This window comes from Heterocephalus glaber, unplaced genomic scaffold (genome assembly GCF_053883595.1).
Source record: "Heterocephalus glaber isolate CG9 unplaced genomic scaffold, H.glaber_assembly_v1.0 deba00001504, whole genome shotgun sequence".
In the NCBI taxonomy this organism is placed as follows: domain Eukaryota; kingdom Metazoa; phylum Chordata; class Mammalia; order Rodentia; family Bathyergidae; genus Heterocephalus; species Heterocephalus glaber.
Window position 1 is genome coordinate 5344514 of NW_028258324.1, and position 20990 is coordinate 5365503.

At 44.2% G+C, this 20990-nt stretch overlaps 2 protein-coding genes across 4 annotated transcripts in view; both read left to right on the plus strand.

Moving 5' to 3' along the window:
* Rad54l2 (RAD54 like 2) overlaps positions 1-18062 on the plus strand; it is an 89510-nt gene extending 71448 nt beyond the window's left edge. For all 3 annotated transcript variants that reach the window (XM_004834169.3, XM_021239417.2, XM_004834170.3), the window contains 6 exons: positions 355-527; positions 1068-1264; positions 2749-2948; positions 7277-7366; positions 10052-10144; positions 12237-18062. In XM_004834169.3, coding sequence (XP_004834226.1) covers positions 355-527; positions 1068-1264; positions 2749-2948; positions 7277-7366; positions 10052-10144; positions 12237-13231 — 1748 coding nt within the window. In that variant the 3' untranslated portion in view covers positions 13232-18062. The remainder of the gene's footprint in view (positions 1-354; positions 528-1067; positions 1265-2748; positions 2949-7276; positions 7367-10051; positions 10145-12236) is intronic.
* A 2079-nt stretch (positions 18063-20141) lies between these two features.
* The window catches only part of Tex264 (testis expressed 264, ER-phagy receptor), a 29277-nt gene continuing 28428 nt past the window's right edge, over positions 20142-20990 (plus strand). The window contains 1 exon segment of the mRNA XM_004834171.4: positions 20142-20276. Coding sequence (XP_004834228.3) covers positions 20146-20276 — 131 coding nt within the window. The 5' untranslated portion in view covers positions 20142-20145.

The following is a 20990-nucleotide window of genomic DNA, read 5'->3' on the forward strand; positions in this document are numbered from 1 at the left end:
CTTACAGTGTTAATGGTGGGAGGAAGAGCGGACTGTGGGAACACAGGCTTTGAATTATAGAATGCTAGCAGTTCTTTACATCTCATCCTGATTCAAATCATTGCTTAAAAGGGAATTGACCTAAGCTTGTTGAAGGTGGGTTTAATGATAAGAGCCAAGGTTGTTATGCAGGTGTCTCTGCTATGATGTTTCCCTTTCACATCACAGATCTAGCTGTTGTGTTTCAGTTGTGGGATGACTTAATTGTTAGTTACAGTTATGCCACTCTCAATCTCCTTTCTCTCTACCCACCTTTGTATTTGTGTTTTTAGTCTTTGCCACATGCTGACTTTCTCCATGTCTTCTCCTTTCTAGATCGGGTGGTGGATGATCTAAATCCAATGCTGAACTTTACTCGGAAGGAAGTGGAGAACCTACTGCACTTTGTTGAGAAGGAGCCAGCTCCCCAAGCATCCTTGAACATAAAAGGGATCAAGGAATCAGTCCTGCAATTTGCCTGTCTGAAGTACCCTCACCTTATCACCAAGGTAAGAACCTGGTGTGCATTAAATCCCTGGAATAACATTCTGCCAAGGGAGGCTTATCTGACCAGCCTACTTCTATCATCTGAAGCAGTGTTTCCTGCAATTTGGGCTTAACTAGTGCTTTTCTTTGTCCCATGTAGTCCCCCTTTCTGCCCCCAACTACTACCTAGCTCCACCCTGGCCTGGTCCTAGGAGTGTGAGCTTAGCCATGTGGAATAGTTTGGACATTGTAAGATTCCCTAGCAGAAGGGGAGGAGTGTTCTGAAAATGTAGTTTATCATTCACTGCACTCCCTCATTTTTTTGATAGTGAAGGCAAGTTTAGGTATCTAAAGCTGATAGTAAGTTAGAGCTGGGAATTATACTCTTGACAGAAAGACAGTAGATGGCTTGTGTGTCTGTAAGTAGGCTCTACACTAGTGCTGGAGACAGCTGGCCTCTTGGTTTCAAAGTAAGGTTCATTGTACATCAGTCATATTGGCAGGGCAGTCAGTCATGTTGGTACACAGATTGGTAATTAAATCAATTAACCCTCTGTCCCCAGGAGCCTTTCGAGCATGAATCATTGCTTCTCAACCGAAAGGATCACAAGCTGACCAAGGCTGAGAAAAAAGCAGCAAAGAAAAGCTATGAGGAAGACAAACGAACATCAGTCCCCTATACCCGCCCATCATATGCACAATATTACCCTGCCAGTGACCAGAGCCTGACCAGCATCCCTGCCTTCAGTCAGAGGAACTGGTAAGTTGCTGAAAGGTGAAGGTCTGTTGTTGAGTCATTCCCAAACACCAACTAATTTCTTTTTAACTAACTTGTTCATTGGCTGCTATGAAGTGGCAGGTTCTGCTCTAGGGTCAGGTGTCTAAGCAATTCAGCAGCCCTATTTTAAGTGATTCTGGTTTTGACTGCCCTAGCTGGAAGAGTGAGCTGCTGGCTTTGTCACTCAGGAGAGCCTTTCTAGACCTCTGGGTGGTGGAGGTAGTATAGTTTCCTAAAATATGGAGCCCCAGCCCTTTCACACAGTTGTATCCTGCACCTAGCACTTTGGTCTTAGACTCAGAGCAGTGAAGTTCAAGATGAAGGCTGTTTTCTTTCTGGGCCTTGGATTGCATCCAGAGAATTCTGCTAGCTTTCTCTTGTGTATAGTTTCTGGAGTGGTTGAGAATATAAATAGGATGGAAGCCAATTGCTCATAGAGGAGGAGTCACTTTGTTGCATATTACAAACCTGGCATCTGTGTATCATTTTTTCCTTCACTTGAAGACAAAGTGCCTCAGAGCCCTCCCCCTCCCCCTTAAAAACCAGATTCGCTGCCTGATTGAGTAGGTTTACATTTTTTAATTGTCTAATTTTCTTGAATTAAAGATAATTATTTTATTTAGGGGACAGATTTTAAAATGTTTTTCTTTTTAAGAGTCTCATGTTTAAAAAAAACTTGCCAAATGACAAAAAGAAAGCATGTAAGATTTTATATGTAAGACTGAATTTTTTTTTTTTTTGGTACTGGGGATCGAACTCAGAACCTCGTGCTTGCGAGGCAGGTGCGGTGCCACTGAGCTAAAACTGCCCAAAACTGAATTTTTTAAAGTAAATTTGCTTTTTACAATGCTGGGGATTGAACCCAGGGCTTGGAATATGCTAGGGAGGTGCTCTCTTACTGAGCTGTTTCCCCAGGCCAAATTTGTTATTTTTTATGTAGCAAGTAGAACATACTTTCAAATAGAAAGTTACTCTCTTTCAAAGTCTTCAGACTTGTTTCTGTGTCATTTTCCAAGATGCTGTTGCCTGAGAATGTTTTCTTCTCTGTGCTTCGCCTGTTGGGCTACGGAAAGATAAGGTGGGGGGTGGGGACACACACCTAAAGTTGGGATAGATTGTCTCTCAAGATCACCTAAACACTGTGCTTTTCTGAAGAACCTTTCCTTCCTTTTTACATGTTTGTATCATCCTGACTTCCTTTCTTTGAGACAGTATGGCTGTGTAGCCCAGATTAGCCTTGAATTCACTGTGTAGCCCAGGCTGGCCCCAAATTTACAGCGGTCCTCTTGCCTCAGCCTCCCAAGTGCTGGGATTACAGGTGTGTACCACCATACCCGGCTGTCCTAATTTCCTTTCAGGAACTAATTCCTGATGTATGTAGCCCACATTCTAGAGGAGCAGATGGCTTCTCACATCTGGAGAAGCTTCTGCTCAACTCTCCAAAGGGTGCTTGTCTTCTCTTCCAGGCAGCCAGCACTGAAGGGTGATGAAAAGCCAGTGGCCAGTGTTCGTCCTGTACAGTCTACTCCCATCCCAATGATGCCTCGCCACGTTCCTCTTGGGGGCAGTGTAAGCTCTGCCTCTAGCACAAATCCATCCATGAACTTCCCGATCAACTACTTGCAGCGGGCAGGAGTCCTCGTCCAGAAGGTGGTCACCACAACAGGTCAGGAACTCCTGAGTTTTGTTCCAGGGGTATTTTTGCTTTTAAAATGACTTTGTTTATTTAGGAAGTATTTATTAAACACCTTTTTTATTCTGTACCTTACTATACTTATGACACTGTAGGTAAAAATGGAGACTACAGCAGTCCTCAATCTTGAGGAATTTGCATTCTGGTGAAATATTTTTAAAATAATACCACAAAAGTGGTTTTTCTTGAGTATGGCAAGTAGAGTTCTCTGAGCACTGCAGGAATTGTAGAAATGTCACTGGGACAAAAGTGAGTAGTCTCAGAAGTTCTCATGGAAGTCTAAATGTGTTGAGCCCTGCCTGACTATAGTAGGGTCAGCTAGGTATAAAGAATAGCTGTCCACCTTCCTGTGTAATTAGAAGACCTCCATTGTCACTTTCTTCTTTCTTTTGTGAGTTTGTTGTAGATTGAGCATTGGGGGGTGGTGGGAGATAGGCAGTCCATCTTGTCTCTCGAAGTGAATTCTGCGATTTAGAATGATTGAGAAGGAAAGCATTTCATGTTTCTGTTTTCCATCTTGTTATTTAGAAATACTCATAATATATACATTTTAATGAAAATATCTTAATTGATTTTTCTGAGAATGAAAACTGTATGTCCATTGTAAAAAATTTGAAACAAGTAAAAAGAGTGTCCCTTGCCATTATATTCCTTTGCCAATTCTTTTGTTTGTTTTTTTGAGACGGGGTCTCGCTATGTAGTTCAGGCTGGCTTTTAACACACTATAGAGCCTAGGCTGGCCTCGAACTAGTAGTGATCCTCTTGCTCAGCCTCCTAAGTGCTGGGATTACAGGCATGCGCCACCAAACCTATCTTCCTCTGCCAATTCTTGAAAATATTCTTCCTCAGGTGTGGGGCAATGCCAGCAAGAAGAGGATGGAGCCACTTTTGGAGTCTAAAGTGATGTAGACCAGATATATGCAAATAATAGCTATCTAAAATAATCATTAGAACTAACCTTTTTTTCCAAATCAAAATCTTTTTGATTTTTAAGTAACATTCCCACCGGCTTGAACCATATGTGTGACTGTACCATTGGGTGGCTTAAAAAACACTGGTATACTGTTTAGTTATGTACTTGTACTGGTGGTACAAATAAATCTAATAGCTTTTACTAGTCTTTTTACTAATAAAAATTAAGGAAAAGTCTATAAATGGACTGAATCTAGATAGTTAAAGTTGAATAATAGTATAAATTAATAACATAGTAATTAAAAATTACAATAATAAAATTTATTTTAGAGCACATTCACATTTTTATTTTTATTACACTACTTTTATAACTAAATTTTTTTTTTTTTTTGTATCAGGGATCGAACTCGGGACTTTGTGCTTGCAAGGCAGGCAGCGGAACCACTAAGCTAAATCCCCGGCCCTCAAATTTATTTTATTAAATTAAAAGAAATTTATTTGTATCTGGAAATTTCTTTAAAACATTTTATACATAAAGGCAACCAATTTGTGCATAATGCATAAAAGTTTATAGTACATTTGACTTGTTTTGTGGCCACAATGGCACCCATTCTTTCAGATAACTTTCGATAACATTCTCTACATTGCTTGCATGCATTTCTTTCTGATTCTAAATAAGGTTCTATAAAGTGAATGTTTTATTGGGTTATTTGTACGTGTAGCATTTCTTTATGGGTTAGTAATTTATTGATAATTAATTCTCTAGGGCCGGGGATTTAGATCAGTGGTTCTGCCACCTGCCTCGCAAGCAGAAGGTCCTGAGTTCGATCCCTGGTACCAAAAAAAAAAAATTAATTCTCTAAATTTTAGTGTGGAAATCTTATGAGTAACTCATTGCTGGTGTATATAATATACATTTACAACTGCTATACCTTAAATTAGCTGTATTATAATTTTTTTTATACCATTTTAATGTTTTCCTTAAGGAACTGTAATATGATGGCATCTGATATGCTAAATCAGCACCTTTCTTTGCATTATTGTAATCAAAGAGAAGATCAGGTTTTATGTTACCAGGTTTTTCTTTGTTCAGTCTACATGTATGATTTTTACAAAAAAATCATTAACATGCAATCAGTTCTTCTATCAGTCCATTTAAAAATTTTACACCAGAAAAATTTTCAAAAGTTTATGATTCGGGGCTGGGGATTTAGCTCAGTGGTTTTGCCGCCTGCTGCACAAGCGCAAGGACCCGAGTTCGATTCCTGGCACCAAAAAAAAAAAGTTTATGATTTGCTGCGTTTTTGCTGTCTTTGTACTGGTAAAAATTTTCGATTTGGCTGCAAAAGTATGTTTCTTTTTGTAAAAGTTCTTTTACTGGGGGTACACTTGAATAATAACTACGAGTATATAATGTGTGATGTTCAAATAATAGGCTGTTCATTAATTTCAAAACAACATCATAAGAATGCCCATGCATTGAAGGGTTTGCATTTTTTCAAACATAGATGTGTAAATCATAGGTGTGCTCATTAGGCAAACATAATTGATATAATTTTATCCTGGATTTGTACCATTTTCCTTTGATATGTTGGCAGAAATATGGATGTCCTCACCATAAAATCATGATTTTGTCTATCACTACATTTTTTCCAGGTTTTACTACATTCTTGAATATACTAATAATTTCTTCCATGATTTTTCCAAGTTTATTCAAGGGATCCTTGGTTGTCCATGTGATATTGTCAAAGGAATGTAAACAGTTCCAAGTAGCGAAAAGTGATTGCGTTGCGTGGCATTCTTTATATGTCCTTTGGCATACATATTATTTTCACTCTAGTACAGTCTAATGTCTGGTAATGGTACTGTCCCCATAATTAATAATATACCTGTAAACATTTTCATCTTGCTAATTGTGATAGATTCCCACTATTGCTGATGTTTTCTTCTTTTTTGCAGTAAAGCCACATTGTATGACCTGTCTGTTTGGTTCTTCAACTATACTTTCAAGTATATGATAAAATATAAATAATTTATACAGCATAAAGGATCACTGCAATTAATATTTTTTATTAGAAGTTCTGCACTTTGCAGTTCCATGTGCTCATGTTCTGTCATGTTTCTGTTATTGACTGCCATTCCTCCTCTTGATTGTCTACATTCATATCCAAATCCGCACTATGTTCATAGAGTGTATTGGCTGCAAGATTACATTCATTTAACTCTAATGCATCTTCATCTGAAGAGTAATAGATGGGTCATGTCCTTTTTCTCTGATGAGATTTACAAATTTCAAAGATGATGACAATTACAGATTCATCTAACAAATCATTTAATTTGTGTTTGACATTCTAATGGGAAAAAGTTTTACAAAATTTAAATACTCTTAAAATTGAAAAACAAATAGAGTATAATATACATATAATACTTACAAACAGAAATCTCAAACAAAAATAAGAACCACCAAAGAACAAAAAAAGAATAATAAAAGAAAAATTTACCACTGAGCTCAATAATAATCTAGCTGTGAAATAACAGTTACTGTTTTGGTTTTAGTGTCTTATATTAACAAAAGAGCACATATGCAGGTCAGGTATATAACAATGATGGCAAACCTTTTAGAGAGCGAGTGCCCAAACTGCAATCCAAAACCCACTTGTTTATCACAGAGTGCCAAAACTGCAATTAAACCTGAATACTAAGGTTTTTATTTAGAAAAAACAACTCATATTAACATCTTTTTGTCTTAAAAACACAATAACAGACTTTTCAGTGATACAAACAGCTTTTTCCTGAAAGGTAAAAGTTTGCATTTGGTGTGCTTTTGCACAGTTAATGTGATCTTTGCTATTGTATGCATGCTGATAATTGGTCAAACCTTTTCTGGGGTGACTTAGAGTGTTGACAGAGAGGGCTTTCTTTTTTTTTTTGGTACCGGGGATTGAACTCAGGTCCTTGCTCTTGCAAGGCAGGCGGCAGAACCACTGAGCTAAATTCCTGGCCCCCAGAGAGGGCTTTGTGTACCTGCTGCAGCACATGTGCCATAGGTCCGCCACCACTGGTATGTAACTGTCAGATGATTGAATTCAAATCAGAGCTCCCTGGCAGCAAGTTGTATGAATTACTGCCCTGTAGGGAATCTGTTAAAGCATGGGAAATTAATTGCAGCAATGATTAGATTTCTAAAAATGTCCTTGTTTACATAGTATTCTTTGTTAAGATAATTGTGAAAGGTCTGCTTATTTCACCTTCCTTGGTTCTGAACTTCTGCTACACAGAGGCTTGTGGGAAGCCAGTAAGAGATTGGGATGAATATAAGACTTGGTATTTTCTTTCCCTTCTTTAGTCAGATCCTGAGTAATCTAAATTTAAAATCTATCTTTTACTAGATATTGTTATTCCTGGACTCAACAGCTCCACAGATGTTCAGGCAAGAATTAATGCTGGTGAGAGCATCCATATCATCCGTGGGACAAAAGGTGAGAGCCTGACCAAAGGTCCATCCACCCTCCAACTTTGGTTAAGAGTGCTAGGTTGGGAGACAGAATAAATACATATGGCTTGAACTAGAGGGGGATAGGAATCATCCTATAACAATGTCACAATTGGGGAAAGCATGAGAAAATGGCATTTCTAGGAACATAGCAGAGTTGGGTTGAACCCAGAGGATATCAGTCAGTTGCTTAAAAGAAGGAAATTAGGGTTCTTGTGTTTCTATATTTTGCCATTGTCCTTATGCAGAATCTTGAGGTGGGGATAAGTGGATACAGGGAGACCAAAACTGGAGAGGAAGCACTGTGGAATGGGTTATAAGCCAATATACGTGGAGTTGGGTTAAAGCATCTGTAGGGTGGCTGAAAAAATACCATGAAGTACACAGACTGTTGTAGTCAGGGTTTTGGCAAGGGAATACATTAAATATAGGACACATAATTTATAGGATTATTTTATGATAATTACCCAAAAAGTCAAATGAAAAGGAGCTTAAGAGAGATTTAACTACACACCAAAGCCCCAAAGAATTCAGCCAAGGGCTTGGATCCCAGCAATTTCCCACCCAAGTCCAGCTAAAGGCTTAGAATCCAAACTAGGGTCCTCCACGAGTCTAGCTAGTGGCCTAGAGCCCACAGCCGTGTCTCATGCTTATCCGTATAGAGGATCTGCACCCGGAAGGCGCAAAGGCCAGTGGTGGGAGCCAGAACACCTACGCTTGGGGGGATGAAGGATTTGTGCCACCAAGCTGAGGGATCCACATTGGAGCCAGGAAGTGATGCTCATGGTGAAGATCAGAGCTCCCCTGACAAGAACAGCAGCTATTCCCAATGACCGCGAGGCCCCAAGCTCCTCCTCAGATGAAAACAGCTGCCTCACATCAGGAAAACCATTCCCAGCAAGCTTCTCCTAGAAAATCAACAGGCCAAGATCTTCCTCTCCAGTTCTCTTTTTATGGCTATTGGTAACAATCCTCAGGTGGATCCACCATGCCCAGCCATGCTGATTCAGTTCAGCTAGGTGTTACAAGTTGACCGTTAGTTAATTTACTACACAGACACATGAAGACAACTCTCTCTGCCCTTTTGCTAGGCTAGTCCTAGCGCACAACCCAGTCCCTTCACCTGATTCTTCCTACCTTAGAGCAGGGGTTGGCAAACTCTGATCCATGGGCCAAGTTTGATTTGCTGCCTTTTATTGTACCTACTAGCTAAAAATGGGTTTTATATTCTCATTTGGTTGAAAATAAATGAAAAGAATAATATTTTGTGACATGTGACTATTATATGAAATATACATTTTGGTGTCTATATTTATTGGAGCACAACTATGCCTCACAGTTTTCATGTTTCAGAGGAAGAATTGAGTAGTTGCAACAGAGCCTTTAGGTTTACTTATAAAGCTGCAAATATTTACTCTTTGAACCTTTTAAGAAAAAGTCTTCCAACTCCTGGCCTAGAGGTAGCTCTGACATCATACAGTATTGATCTAATGAACAACTGTGGACAAGATTATCATTCCCACCCTTCCTGTGTATTGCAGAGTCCACATCTCCTTTGATTCTTGTTCTAACTATACTAGAAAACCTGTTTCTCTGGAGTACGTTTATATATTAAACAAATTGTTATGAAGGTATAAATGTACCCGAAGTTATAATCCATGTAAGAAAACAACAGATGCTATAACAGATACACCTAAAAAATTATACAATTAATGTTTCCAAATGAGACCAGCAGAGATTTCTGAGAGGGAATGGCATTTCACAGAGGAAAAGACTGGATCATGAAGGACCCTGGGTGGCAGAAAATTTCTCTTGGAGATCCTCCAGTCTTCAGAAAATGTTATATACAAGGTTATAATTTATGGAACACGGGATCATCCTGGAACAAGAGACCAAATAGATTTTTAACTACTTTATTAAAACAGTCCATAAATAAAACAAAACACCATGCCAAGATAACCTTTGTAGTTAAGTTGCAAACAATTACTTCTTTTCCATTAGCAGCAGTGATGTTCTATGTATATAGAAAATAATTCCCTCACTTCAGTTTCTAAGAATTCTTTTGCAGTGATTGTGACTGCCTATCTGAGGTATCCAAATATAATTAAGTATGTCACCAATAAACTTTCTTTCTTAATTCAAAAAAAAAATTGATCTAATGACAGCCAGGACTGAAGAGAAGGTAGATTAGTGCCTTATGGGAACAGAATGCAAGTCTTAAATTCTTCCTCCTAAGGGTGAGAGAATATTGAGATGATAAGGCTCCTTCTTCTCAGATGTTGAAGAGGACCTGGGCCAGAATACCTGGGAATATAGGGCATCAACTTACTCTCTTTCACACTACTCTGTTCTACTCTATTTCTTCCATTGCGTTGAATCCTGGTGTAATCATCTGTTTACCCCTCCAAAGGTTAAGCTTCATGAGACTGGGCTCTTTTCGGTCTCTTGTACTCCAGTGCTAGAGCTATGCCTGTTACTTGGTAGGCTAGTAATCTGTTTGTGGAATAGATAAATATTGTGGGTGATCCATAGCTTAGTTATCCCATTCCTCATTTCAGGGATCTTGAGAGAGGGTATGAGACCTAGTTTTATAGCTATTTCCCAACCCTGGAGTTTTCCAGGATTGGTTGCATTGTCAATCTGACAGTCTTTTTCCTGCCTCTCTTCTTAGGGACATACATCCGTACTAGCGATGGGCGGATCTTTGCTGTCCGGGCAACTGGCAAACCAAAGGCCCCTGAAGATGGTCGGATGGCTGCCTCAGGTATGGTGGCTTTTACTTTCCATTGACCTATACAACAACATTGGTTTGGTTTGGTTTTTGATTAACTTGTTTTTAAATAGTTAATGTGTATATGATTGATAATTCAAAAGGTACAAAATGAAGTATGTTTTTCTTTCCCCACACTCCCAGCCAGCCATTGCTCCTCTGGAGTTACTGCTCTTTTTCAGTTGAGACAGAATTTTCTCTATGTATAGGCTGGCCTTGGATGTACTATATAAGGCAAACTGGACTTGAACTCTCAGTCCTCCTGCCTCAGCCTTCTGAGTGCTAGGATTACAGGCACTATGCATGACAAGGTGCTGCTCTGTTTTTCAGCAGTATGCTGTACATGGAATAGGGTTATGTGTCTGTGTGTGTACACACGTGAGAGTATATAAAATATGTGTATATGAATTTATGTAGGTTTTTCTTTGTATTTTTAAAATAAGTGCTAACAGGGCTGGGGATTTAGCTCAGTGGTTTTGCCACCTGCTGCACAACCGCAAGGACCCGAGTTTGATCCCCAGTACCAAAAAAAAAAAAAGAATAAGTGCTAACATAATATACTGGTTTTAGCTCTTTTTGTTGTTGTTGTTTTTTGAGACAGAGTCTTACTCTGTAGTTCAGGCTGGCCTCAAACTCACTTTGTAGTCCATGCTGGCCTTGAACTCACAGTAATCGTCCTGCCTCAGCCTTCTGAGTGCTCGGATTACAGGCGTGTGCCACCATGCCCAGCTAACATGATATCCTTTTTTCACATGCCACTAATAGCTTCTTCCCTATCGTTTCTTCTAGATATGCCTCATTGAAGGTTTAAACAAGATAGGGTATAACATAATGTATTGCCGAGTTTCCCATTGATGTGCCTTTAGGTTATTGTATTCTACCACTACTACCATGTCAGTGTGTCTACAGGGCACATTCCTAGAGCTGGCATTGCCAGGACAAAGGTGCATGTGTGGCACATTAACAGTCTTAGGAACTCTTGCCAAGTTCTCCTCAGTGGGAATGGTTTTCATTTATTCTCCCAGCACTGAGGTATGAGAGTTAGACTGTTCTTGTTCCTAGCCTTATATTACAGAAATTTCCACACAGACAGGCTTGAAGAACAGCACTGTGGGTGCCCATGTTCCCTGCACCTAGGTCTAGTTGTTGTCATAAACCATCTTCTGTCTCTCTCTGCCTTTCTGTTTTTTCCTTCTGCCTTTCTAATCATTCAAGTCATTTGTAAGTTGAACACATATTTCTTAAGATTAAGGACATTCTCCTCCAGACCCTAGCACCATGTTCATGTTAAAAGAAAATTCCATAATAATGCCTGCCATCTAGGCCATATTCAGATTTCCTGGTTGTCTCAATTTGCCTTTTATAGTTGTGGATTTTATATTACTTATTTTATTAATTAATTTGTTTTTCATTATTGGAAATTAAACACAGAGCTTGCACTGAGCTACATCCCCAGGCCTTTAAAAAATTTTTTTTGGGCTGGGTGTGGTGGTTCACGCCTATAATCCCAGCACTTGGGAAACTGAGGCAGGAGGATCTCCATGAGTTCCAGGCCAGCCTGGGCTACATAGTGAATCAAGACCAGCCTGAACTAGTGATAGGGACAGAGTCTCATTAAATTGCTAAGTTCCTCAGGCTGGGATTGAATTTGTGATCCTCCTGCCTCAGCTTCCCAGAGTGCTGGGATTATAGGCATGTATCAGTGCACTTGTCAGTACATTCTGCATTATTTTGTTTCTAAACCAGAATTAGACTGCTTCATTCCTGCACTCCCTCTTACCCCCAGCAAAACTGACTAGTTTTAAGAATGATCTCCTAGTGTTTCATATCTGTTATCCAATGGGATTCACCTTGCTAGAATATTACAGATTGAGGAAGCTGGGGTACAGAAAAGTTACTTACCTTTTCATGGATCAACTTGTTTCTGGGTTTAAGAGTTTCTTTCATTGAGACTGGGAAAAGTTTTCTGGATGGTGGTGTTTAGGCATCATGCAATTAGGATTGTGGGGACCAACGGAATTTTTCCTTTTATCCTCCTTTTCTCCCTGGCCCTTCTAGTTCTCATTTGCCTGTATTTTGTCCACAGGTTCCCAGGGGCCTTCTCGTGAGTCCACAAGCAATGGCAGACACAGTGCCTCATCACCCAAAGCTCCAGACCCCGAGGGCCTGGCCAGGCCTGTCTCTCCTGACAGTCCGGAGATCATCAGTGAGCTCCAGCAGTATGCAGATGTGGCTGCTGCTCGGGAATCCCATCAGAGCTCCCCAAGCACCAATGCCACCCTGCCTGGCCCCCCAGCCCAACTTGTGGACAGCAGTGCTATTCCTGGGACAGCTCTTGGAACTGAGCCACGGCTTGGGGGTCATTGCCTCAATAGTTCCCTCTTAGTGACTGGCCAGCCCTGTGGTGGCAGGCACTCAGTGCTGGACTTAAGGGGCCACAAACGAAAGTTGGCCACTCCACCTGCCACCCAGGAGTCATCCCGCCGGCGGTCCAGGAAAGGCCATTTGCCAGCCCCCATGCAGCCGTATGAACACGGGTATCCAGTCTCTGGCGGGTTTACCATGCCACCTGTCTCCTTAAACCATAACCTCACCACCCCCTTCACCTCCCAGGCTGGGGAGAACTCCCTGTTTATGGGCAGTACCCCATCCTACTACCAGCTGTCCAATTTGCTGGCAGATGCCCACCTGGTGTTTCCAGTGACTACTGACCCTCTGGTGCCAGCAGGCCCTGTCAGTTCCTCTTCCACGGCTACCTCAGTCACTGCCAGCAACCCTTCCTTCATGCTCAACCCTTCTGTGCCAGGGATACTCCCCAGCTATTCACTCCCTTTCTCACAACCACTCCTGTCCGAGCCGAGAATGTTTGCACCTTTTCCTTCCCCTGTCTTGCCCAGCAACCTTTCACGGGGCATGTCTGTCTATCCTGGCTACATGTCCCCACATGCAGGCTACCCAGCTGGTGGCCTCCTTCGGTCCCAGGTGCCTCCATTTGACTCACATGAGGTTGCTGAGGTGGGGTTCAGCTCCAATGATGATGAGGATAAGGATGACGATGTGATAGAGGTAACTGGGAAATAGCTGGGGACCCCCTCCCCACCTCATTTGGGGGTCCCAGCAGGTTGCCCACCAGGCAGGAAGGCATTGATCTGGGATTTGAGAATAGGGTACTTGTTAAGATGGAAAAGGAAGAAGACAAAGAAGAATAGTTGGCCAGTGGCAGAGCTCTGTTGCGGTTTAACAAAAGAGGAAAAAAAATCCAACAGAGCAGCAACAGCAGGAAATCAGGGACCCAAAACTGAGATGGAGGGTTAGGGTAGCCTGCTTCCCTTCCTTCCTGCCTAGCTTTTGCTGTCTGCTTGCTTGTTTGCCCATCTGAGTGTAGAAGCTCACATCCCATTTCTGTCTTTGGGAACATTCTCCCAGTAGAGCTGCCTTACCCGGTGACTAGCTTGGCCTGGGGAGGGGAGGGAGGGAGGGACGATGAGTAAGAGAAGGAGGGTGGGCAGGGGGAGCAGACTGAAATCCTATGTGAAGTGGGGTCTTTTTAGGGTTTGGGAAGGAAGCAGACCAGGTATGTGTGAGTGTGTGTGTGTTTATGTATGTATGTAACAGGGCGGGGTGGAGTTGGGAGGGGAGGGAGGGAGGGAAGAACTAGGGGAAATTAAAAAATGAATTTATCTTTTTAAAAATGGAAATCGGAATATGGTGGTTCATGGCAACTATTAGTAGAACATCAAGGTGAGTCCAGAAGAGCTATGGAAATCACAGGTTTCCTTCTAATTGGGTAAAAGAAGACCCAGCTAACTCAAATCTCGGGATTTCAGAGCCACATTTGTTTTAGAATTTGGGGGAAATTATGAGAGAAAATGGGCATTACCAATCTCTGTCTCTTTCCCCGCTGTCCGTCTCTGAGCAGATCTCACCACCTCAGGTGGGAGGGAAAAGCACTTGCAGTGTGAGTGAGAGGTCATAGAGAGTTGTGGCTGGAAAAGACGTTCTTCCACAAGAGTAGAACTAAGACCCCAGCTGCCTATCCTGGTGGCCTTTCCTCTGCTTTTCCTCCTTCCACATGAGAGAACTCCATGTTAATTTATTTCTTATGGGAAATTATTTATTTGGATTTTTCATGTGTCTTTTTTTTTTTGGTGGTGGCAGTGGGGATGTTTGGGGTACAGAAGGTAGGAGATAGGGAAGTTTTAAGATATTCTGGACCCCATAGCTCTTGGAGAAAAAAAAAACCCTGGATGGACGGTGAATTGACCGGGGAAAGGATTAGGATTGGCTAGGGGTTAAACAGCCATGTTTTGGGTCTCGGAAAGATCAGGGAATCTTGAGACTGGATAGTTAGTGGTGGTGAGACTCATTCCACAGAGATTGAAACTTGGGATCATGGAGTTTATTACTGGGAGGTAAGTAACCCCCCATATTTGGAGCTGTGTCCTCAGATGATGATAGAGGCCAGCTGTCTATGCTGAATATTGGGGCTGTGGATAGGCAGTTGCTGGGCTGGGGGGGAGTGGATTATTGATTCCTTTTAGGAATCAATAACTTCCCTAGTTTGCTGGGTGAACATTGTGGGGCTGGTGTCTGCTGCCTCCATCTTTGAAGGAGCTAGGAGGAACCTTTCCTCTGTTGAAGGCTTATGTCTGGCTTTTGTCTTAAAAGAACAGGAACACAGTCATTCTGGTCTCCTTTGTTGACAATGCCATGGAAGGGACATTTTAAGCGTAAACACTGGCTGTCTTCCATTGGTGTATAATATCCACCCCCATTTTGCCAGGCAATTCTTTATGATGAACAAATCTTGTCTGGCTTTAGAGCTTTGCCACCTAACCATGGCCCCTCTCTGATTGGGCATGTGCTGCATCTTCTTCCTAGCTTAGGTGGCAGCTTAGCCTCCTGTACCTCTTCTGATCAGCTTGTTTCTCCATTATTGGGGGGGCCTTAGCATACTCTAGGGTATTGTTCCTAGTAAAGAGACCAGGAGATGGCTGGGGTGTGTGTGTGTGTGTGGGTGTGTGTGTGTGGGTGTGTGTGTGCGCGCGCGCGCCAGTCCATGTTTGTGTGCTGTCCACTAACACCAAAAGTGGAACTTAAGGAGCGTTCCTTTCTTCATTTTCATAAGCACTCTGTCAGACACTTAACTCTTCTACTCATAGAAGCCTTAGATCTACAATATAGCTATGCAAATTATTTTAAAAATTTAAAAATAGTTTCAACTAGTGCTTTCTCTGTCAGGTGCATCCCATTAATGGATGATGAAGAGTTTCAGCAATTTGAGTGGGCTCTCAGGTTGAGGCTAGTGGAGTAGGAGTTAGTCTGGATCTACAATTAGCAGAACACACTCAGAACTTGGGTTACACTGACACCTCTTGGGCCTTGGAGCACTGGGGAGACCAGAGGTTGTGTGCCTGTGAGAGAGTGTGTGTGTGTGAGTGAGAGAGAGAGAGATCTGGGGATAGAGGTAATTCTGTGTTCAATAACAGGAAATCAGTACAGCAGTCTCTGAGGATCTAGAAACCATTTCAGCAGGGAACTGAAAATGGTTACTAGAGGGACAGGGTTTTGAAGTTGTCAGAAAGTAAATGGGCATTCTGAGAGCAGCACTTGGGTGCTATCTACAGAGTAGTTCAAGGGCCTGAGTCTTGCTTCAGTTCAGCAGAGGCCATAATTCTGGGAGGCTGACCTGGCTAGAGAAGGCTTTCTCTGATTATGTGCAGCTCTTGTGTAGGGGGTACAGGTAAAATAGTGGGAAATTGAAGTACAACCAGTTCCTTTTTTTTTTTTTTATTTAATGAACCTGAAAATATACTGATTCTCTGATTTTCCTGCTGTCTTGTGGTATCGGGGACCGAACTCAGGACCTTGTGTTTGCAAGGCAGGCGCAGTGCCACTGAGCTAAATCCCAGGCCCTTTTCCTGCTATCTCCTTATGTGTGCTTGTGGGCAAACCTGCAAGTATACAAAACATGTAAGGGAAGCAGAAATGTTTGTTTCTTTGATCAGAAACACTTGGTGGTGATTCTGCTTCTTAGGATCCATGCCTACCCCCCTGAGAGGTGGGGTTAAAGCTGATGACCTGGGGAAGGCAGAAGATCAGGCCTAGGCATTTTCTCTCACTCTTGTCTGCCATGGAGTGTTGTCAAGGGGCACTCAAATTCCATACATCTGGTGTAGCCTAAGTTCTTTTCCTGGGGAACATAGTACTAAATGATTTAAGATTACCATATATAGTGATGCTTGATTTCCTTAATGTCTACGTGGATAAAGACTGCTGGCAGGGACAAAGTAGCTATTTAAGAAAGGAAGTAAGTGAACTCTGTTGGGTCAGATCTTTTTCTGAAGATTGGAAATTAATGAAGCCCTCATCCCTTTGATTTGTGCTACGTAAGTATTTATCTCATCTCCTGACTCAAGGATAAATTTTCTGGTCTTTGGAACTTTCTTCCCTAGGAGTTAATGTATAAATTATATTTATGATCCACAACTATGAAAATGCCCCACTCCAGGAGCATGAAGCAAAGAGCTACAGTAAGTTTTGCTGATTAGTTGAAACACAACAAAATTTCAGCCATCTGGATGACTGTCATTAGCCAGCTATCAGTAGAGCAAGGCCCTCTGTGTCATATGTTTAAGGTTGTGGTCCATTGCCCTGGAACTGAGTCTTCATCCCATGAGGAAGGTCCTCTAGGGGCTTTACATTCCTTGTTCTAGTGTTTCTAGGATATGACCTCCTGCTTCTCATGTTCCTTTGATTTCTCAGATGACCACACTCTTCCTTCTGAGCCCTGGTCTTTACTAAGCTAAGTGGGTTTTCCCCCACCAAAACTCCTGAGAGGTTATGCCCCCCCATCCCCAGGAGACTTTCTGCCCCTTTGCTTACTATGCCCTGGAAAGCAGCACCTCAAGGCCTATCTGAGCATGCTGCACTCTCCATTGCTCACCTTTAGACTCAGTTCCCCTTCTACCAACTCTTCTCATCACCCTATGTATATTCCACTGTGACACCCCCCCCCCCCCCCCCCCGCTCTGTGCCACTAGCTTGGCTCTAGTCCTTTTGGAATACCTGAGTCTTAACAACGATGAACTTCAGCAGGCAGTTCTACCTTTGCTCTTCAGGGACTCAAGTCTGCTCCTTTCCCCTCTTGCAGGTATATTTGATGTAGTCATTTAGTGTGGTGTGGTGGGAAGAGGTAGGTAGGCTGCAGTCTGCAACGCAGAGAGCTGAGGGAGGTTTGGGTAGCCTGCTGTCACTGTGGGGATGGTATTCAGACGAGAGAAGACTTCATACTGTGACCTAACCCAGGACCCTCCCTGGAAGAGAGAGCTTAGCCCAGCTGTGTGAGTGTGTGTGCATGTGTGTGCTCATATGCACCTGGATGTAAAATGACTTATCTGGTTGTGTTACTCAGGGTGGGCTGGGGCCTCACCAGAAAAATCCCCCAAGCCTTCCCATGACAGATTTTTTTCCTCGTACCCTCTTCAGAGGGTTCATGGGGTGAGGGTCCAGGTGGATTGAGGGGATCTCACGATGGATAACCACTAAGGCCACACTGCTGCCAGGGGGATGGAGGGAGATGAGATGGCCCTAAGGCCCTGGTACCTGGCTTTGGTTTTCCATCTTCTTTCCTCAGGATGCCCCTGAGGCCTGGGACCTGTGCCTGTTTTAGAGGAGCATCTGTGGCTGGGTGATCCAGCTGCTGGTGTGATCATGGGCTTCCCTCCTCTCAGCAGGGCAGGCGCTTCTGCCCCAGAGACTGGGCAACTGGCTGTTTCTATGACGTATTTATTTTTACTTGTGTTTCATGTCACTTTTTTAAAAAAGCAAACAGAACAATTGTAAGTCAGTATAACTGCCTATCAGTTTTCTTTATTTCTCTTTTTGTAAAATAAAATTTAAATTCAAGGCAGTGTTGTTTGATTAAGGAATTGTCTGGACAGCTGTTTAGCTGAGTGATGGAATATTACTCAGCATAATGGGCACTGGGACAGCACTTGGGGTTGAGATAGGTGGGAACAGAGCAGACTGCTGGCGGGCTCTTTGTTGGCAGTGTAGTTCACTTGGCCTTTTCTGCCTTTGCTTACATAAAGAGGTTTGGGTGCTCTGCTACTGCTGCACTTCCAGGCTCTTGAGGAAACAATGAAGCCGACTTTAGTGTGTTTGAAGCTAGTTGGTCCCCAGCCATGGCAGGTCCTGCAGGGATAGTCCTGTCTAAGCTGTGAGTGCTTGGGAGTTGGGCCAGAATCAATGCCTTCAGTGGGTGGGAGATGGTGTGTCTTAAGTGGTTGTTGATGGCAGCATGTGCAATCTGTCATCTGAGTTAGGTGACTAGGAGTAGGGGAAGAAGAGGATAGTCTAGTCTAGCTCTCCCAAGTTTAATTTCTTTGAGGAGAATATTCCTGGGAAAGCATTCTCTAGAAAAGTACGAAGAGAATTGAGCCTCTGTGGAGATTTCTGGGACAGAGGAGGGTAAGAGGAGACTAAGGCCAAATCTGGGTTCATGATAGAGGAATGAATATATGTTGTTGCCATATAGGAATGGGAGTGAAGAGTGACCGGGATGGGAAGTCTGGGTGACCAGGTCTCCTTAGGCCTGTTGTTAAGACTTGAAAAAAAAGTGCTTTGCGAGGCATGCTGCTGCCTCCTCGTGGTCAATCGGGGTCTCGCAGGAGTCTTGCCAAGGATCTCATCTGCGCTGTTACCAGCAGGCTAGGAGGCTAATGGCCCGCAGCCTCAGTGGCAGGCAGATTGTCCTCCCATAACAGAATGCTGAAGCTCCTGAGGCACATCCTGAACTCTGGTGTGGGGCTCTGGAATTCTCCAACCAAGCTAAGGAAGTAAGCAGAGAGGACAAGACGAGGAAAGGGCAGCTCCAGACAATGGTTTTCTGGGAGAAGCTCATCAACTTCTGAAAAGCAGGATCGACTGTGCAAACCCTGCGGCAGAGGGTGTCTTTCTCTGAGCTACTACTGCTATGCCCCCTCCTTGTGTCTCAGGAAATGCTTGCAAGTGTACTGGCCACCTTCCTGGGGCACCTTATAATCATGTGGTTGATGATCACAGGTAAAACAAGTCATGACCTGGCCTGTCCTGAATGCCTGTGAAAGGCCGGCTGCCCATTCTGCCAGTCTGCCTGAACTATCCACAGACTTTGTCCTGTGTATGAAGTTCCATGCAGTAATGGGATCCACAGATATACTGCCCCATTGTTGCTTTTTCAGCAGCCTCCTTCCTGATGTCCTGAATGATCCCCCTCCTAAACAGCAATCCTTGTCAGCAGGGCCAAGATACCCTTGGCCCAGCCTGCCTTGTAGCTAAGCTTATGAGAATAGTAGTCACCTCCTCCACCTCCTCTGCTAGGCTTCTCGAGGACAGGGCCCCTAGCAGTATGAGCTCCAGGAGGGCCAGGCTTTTGTTTTTGTCCACTCAGTATCCCCAGCCCCTGGAACTATCAGGAAATGTACTCCATAAATGTTGGATGGATATTACTCGTGCTTATGGAAGGAGAGCTGATGGAGGGTTGAGTGGAGGCAGGAAGCGGATATTTGTGCCGTCTACAGGTTGGATCCGTCAGATTCGGATTCAGCTTTCTCAGCTGTAAAAGGCAGCAAGCGGTCCTGCTCTGCTTGGTTTCCGGTCCTGTCATAAAACCTCTCTGAGAGAAAGCCGCAGGAGCAAGGGTGGTGCAAATGCTAGAGGCTGACCCAGTGGTGCCGTGCCTCTAGCCGTGACCCCAACCTGGCACTCTATCACGGCCCAACGAGCTGATTTCCCCCACTACTGTGCCCCAGCTTTGGTGGATGCTTCCACCAACTCAGATACCCTGGGGTGTAGACCAGACCCCCTCCACAGCCGGGTAATTGGGAGGCTGGAAGAAGACAAACGGTGGGTTCCGCCCCAGCCTGGTTGGGCTGGGTGTCTAGTGCGCGTTGCCATGGAGACGGGGTGGGGCAGGGCGCCCCCCCCCCCCCCCCCCCCCGTGTACCCAGCGCATGCGTCCATGGCCACGGCCACATCCCTCCGCGAGAGAGGGCGGAGCGAGCGTGAGCGACGGGCGCGCGCAGGCTCAGCTACCGAACCCGGAGCCTCTTGCTCTGGCCGACGTCCGTAGGCGGCTGCTGAGGTGAGGGCCGGGTGGAGCAGGGCCGTCCCCGCCACGGGGCGTGGGCCTGGGACCCCTGTCCGCGAAGGCTGCACCTCAGGGCTCCTCGGGTCCCTTCTGTAGCCTCTTGGCCTGGACCGCTCTGTGGTTCTTGTCCCCCCCACACCTGGTCCCCACCGGTCCGAGGCCCAAGGTGGCCTTGGGCCACCCGGGGTGCCGAGGCCGTGCAGCTGAGGAAGTGAGGGGAGCAGTCACCTTTAACTCCGCCCTGTTGCCTAGGCCGCCCGCGCCTTCCAGCAGCAAACTTTGGCGTTCCTTAAATTGCAGAGGTGCGTAACCTCTGTGAGGCGGTGGTGAAAGAAAAGGGGCAGAGCAACTGAGCGAAGCTCCAGCGAAGCCGGGAGCCAAGAGCTGGAGGCAGCGCCCTTCTGCGCGGGCCCGCGGAGCCTCGGCCTGCCCTCTCCGCATTGGCCCCAAGTTTTTCGGGTGTGGGAGCCTTTAGGGGACTGGCCCTGGGCCGAGGAGCATGTGAGCTGGCTCGGGAAGCTGCGCCCTGCCGCCTATTTGACACGCCCGCTCTCGGTGGAGATATCTGCCCAGCGCTTCTGACTCGAAGGGAAACTGAGGCCCTAGAGGGCACGGCCTCCCCAAGATCAAAAGCAGGGGCTGTTTTAGCACCTTGTGTTGACTGGACCTCTCCAAGACGGCCCTGAGCTGGGCCCTAGTGAAGAGCCT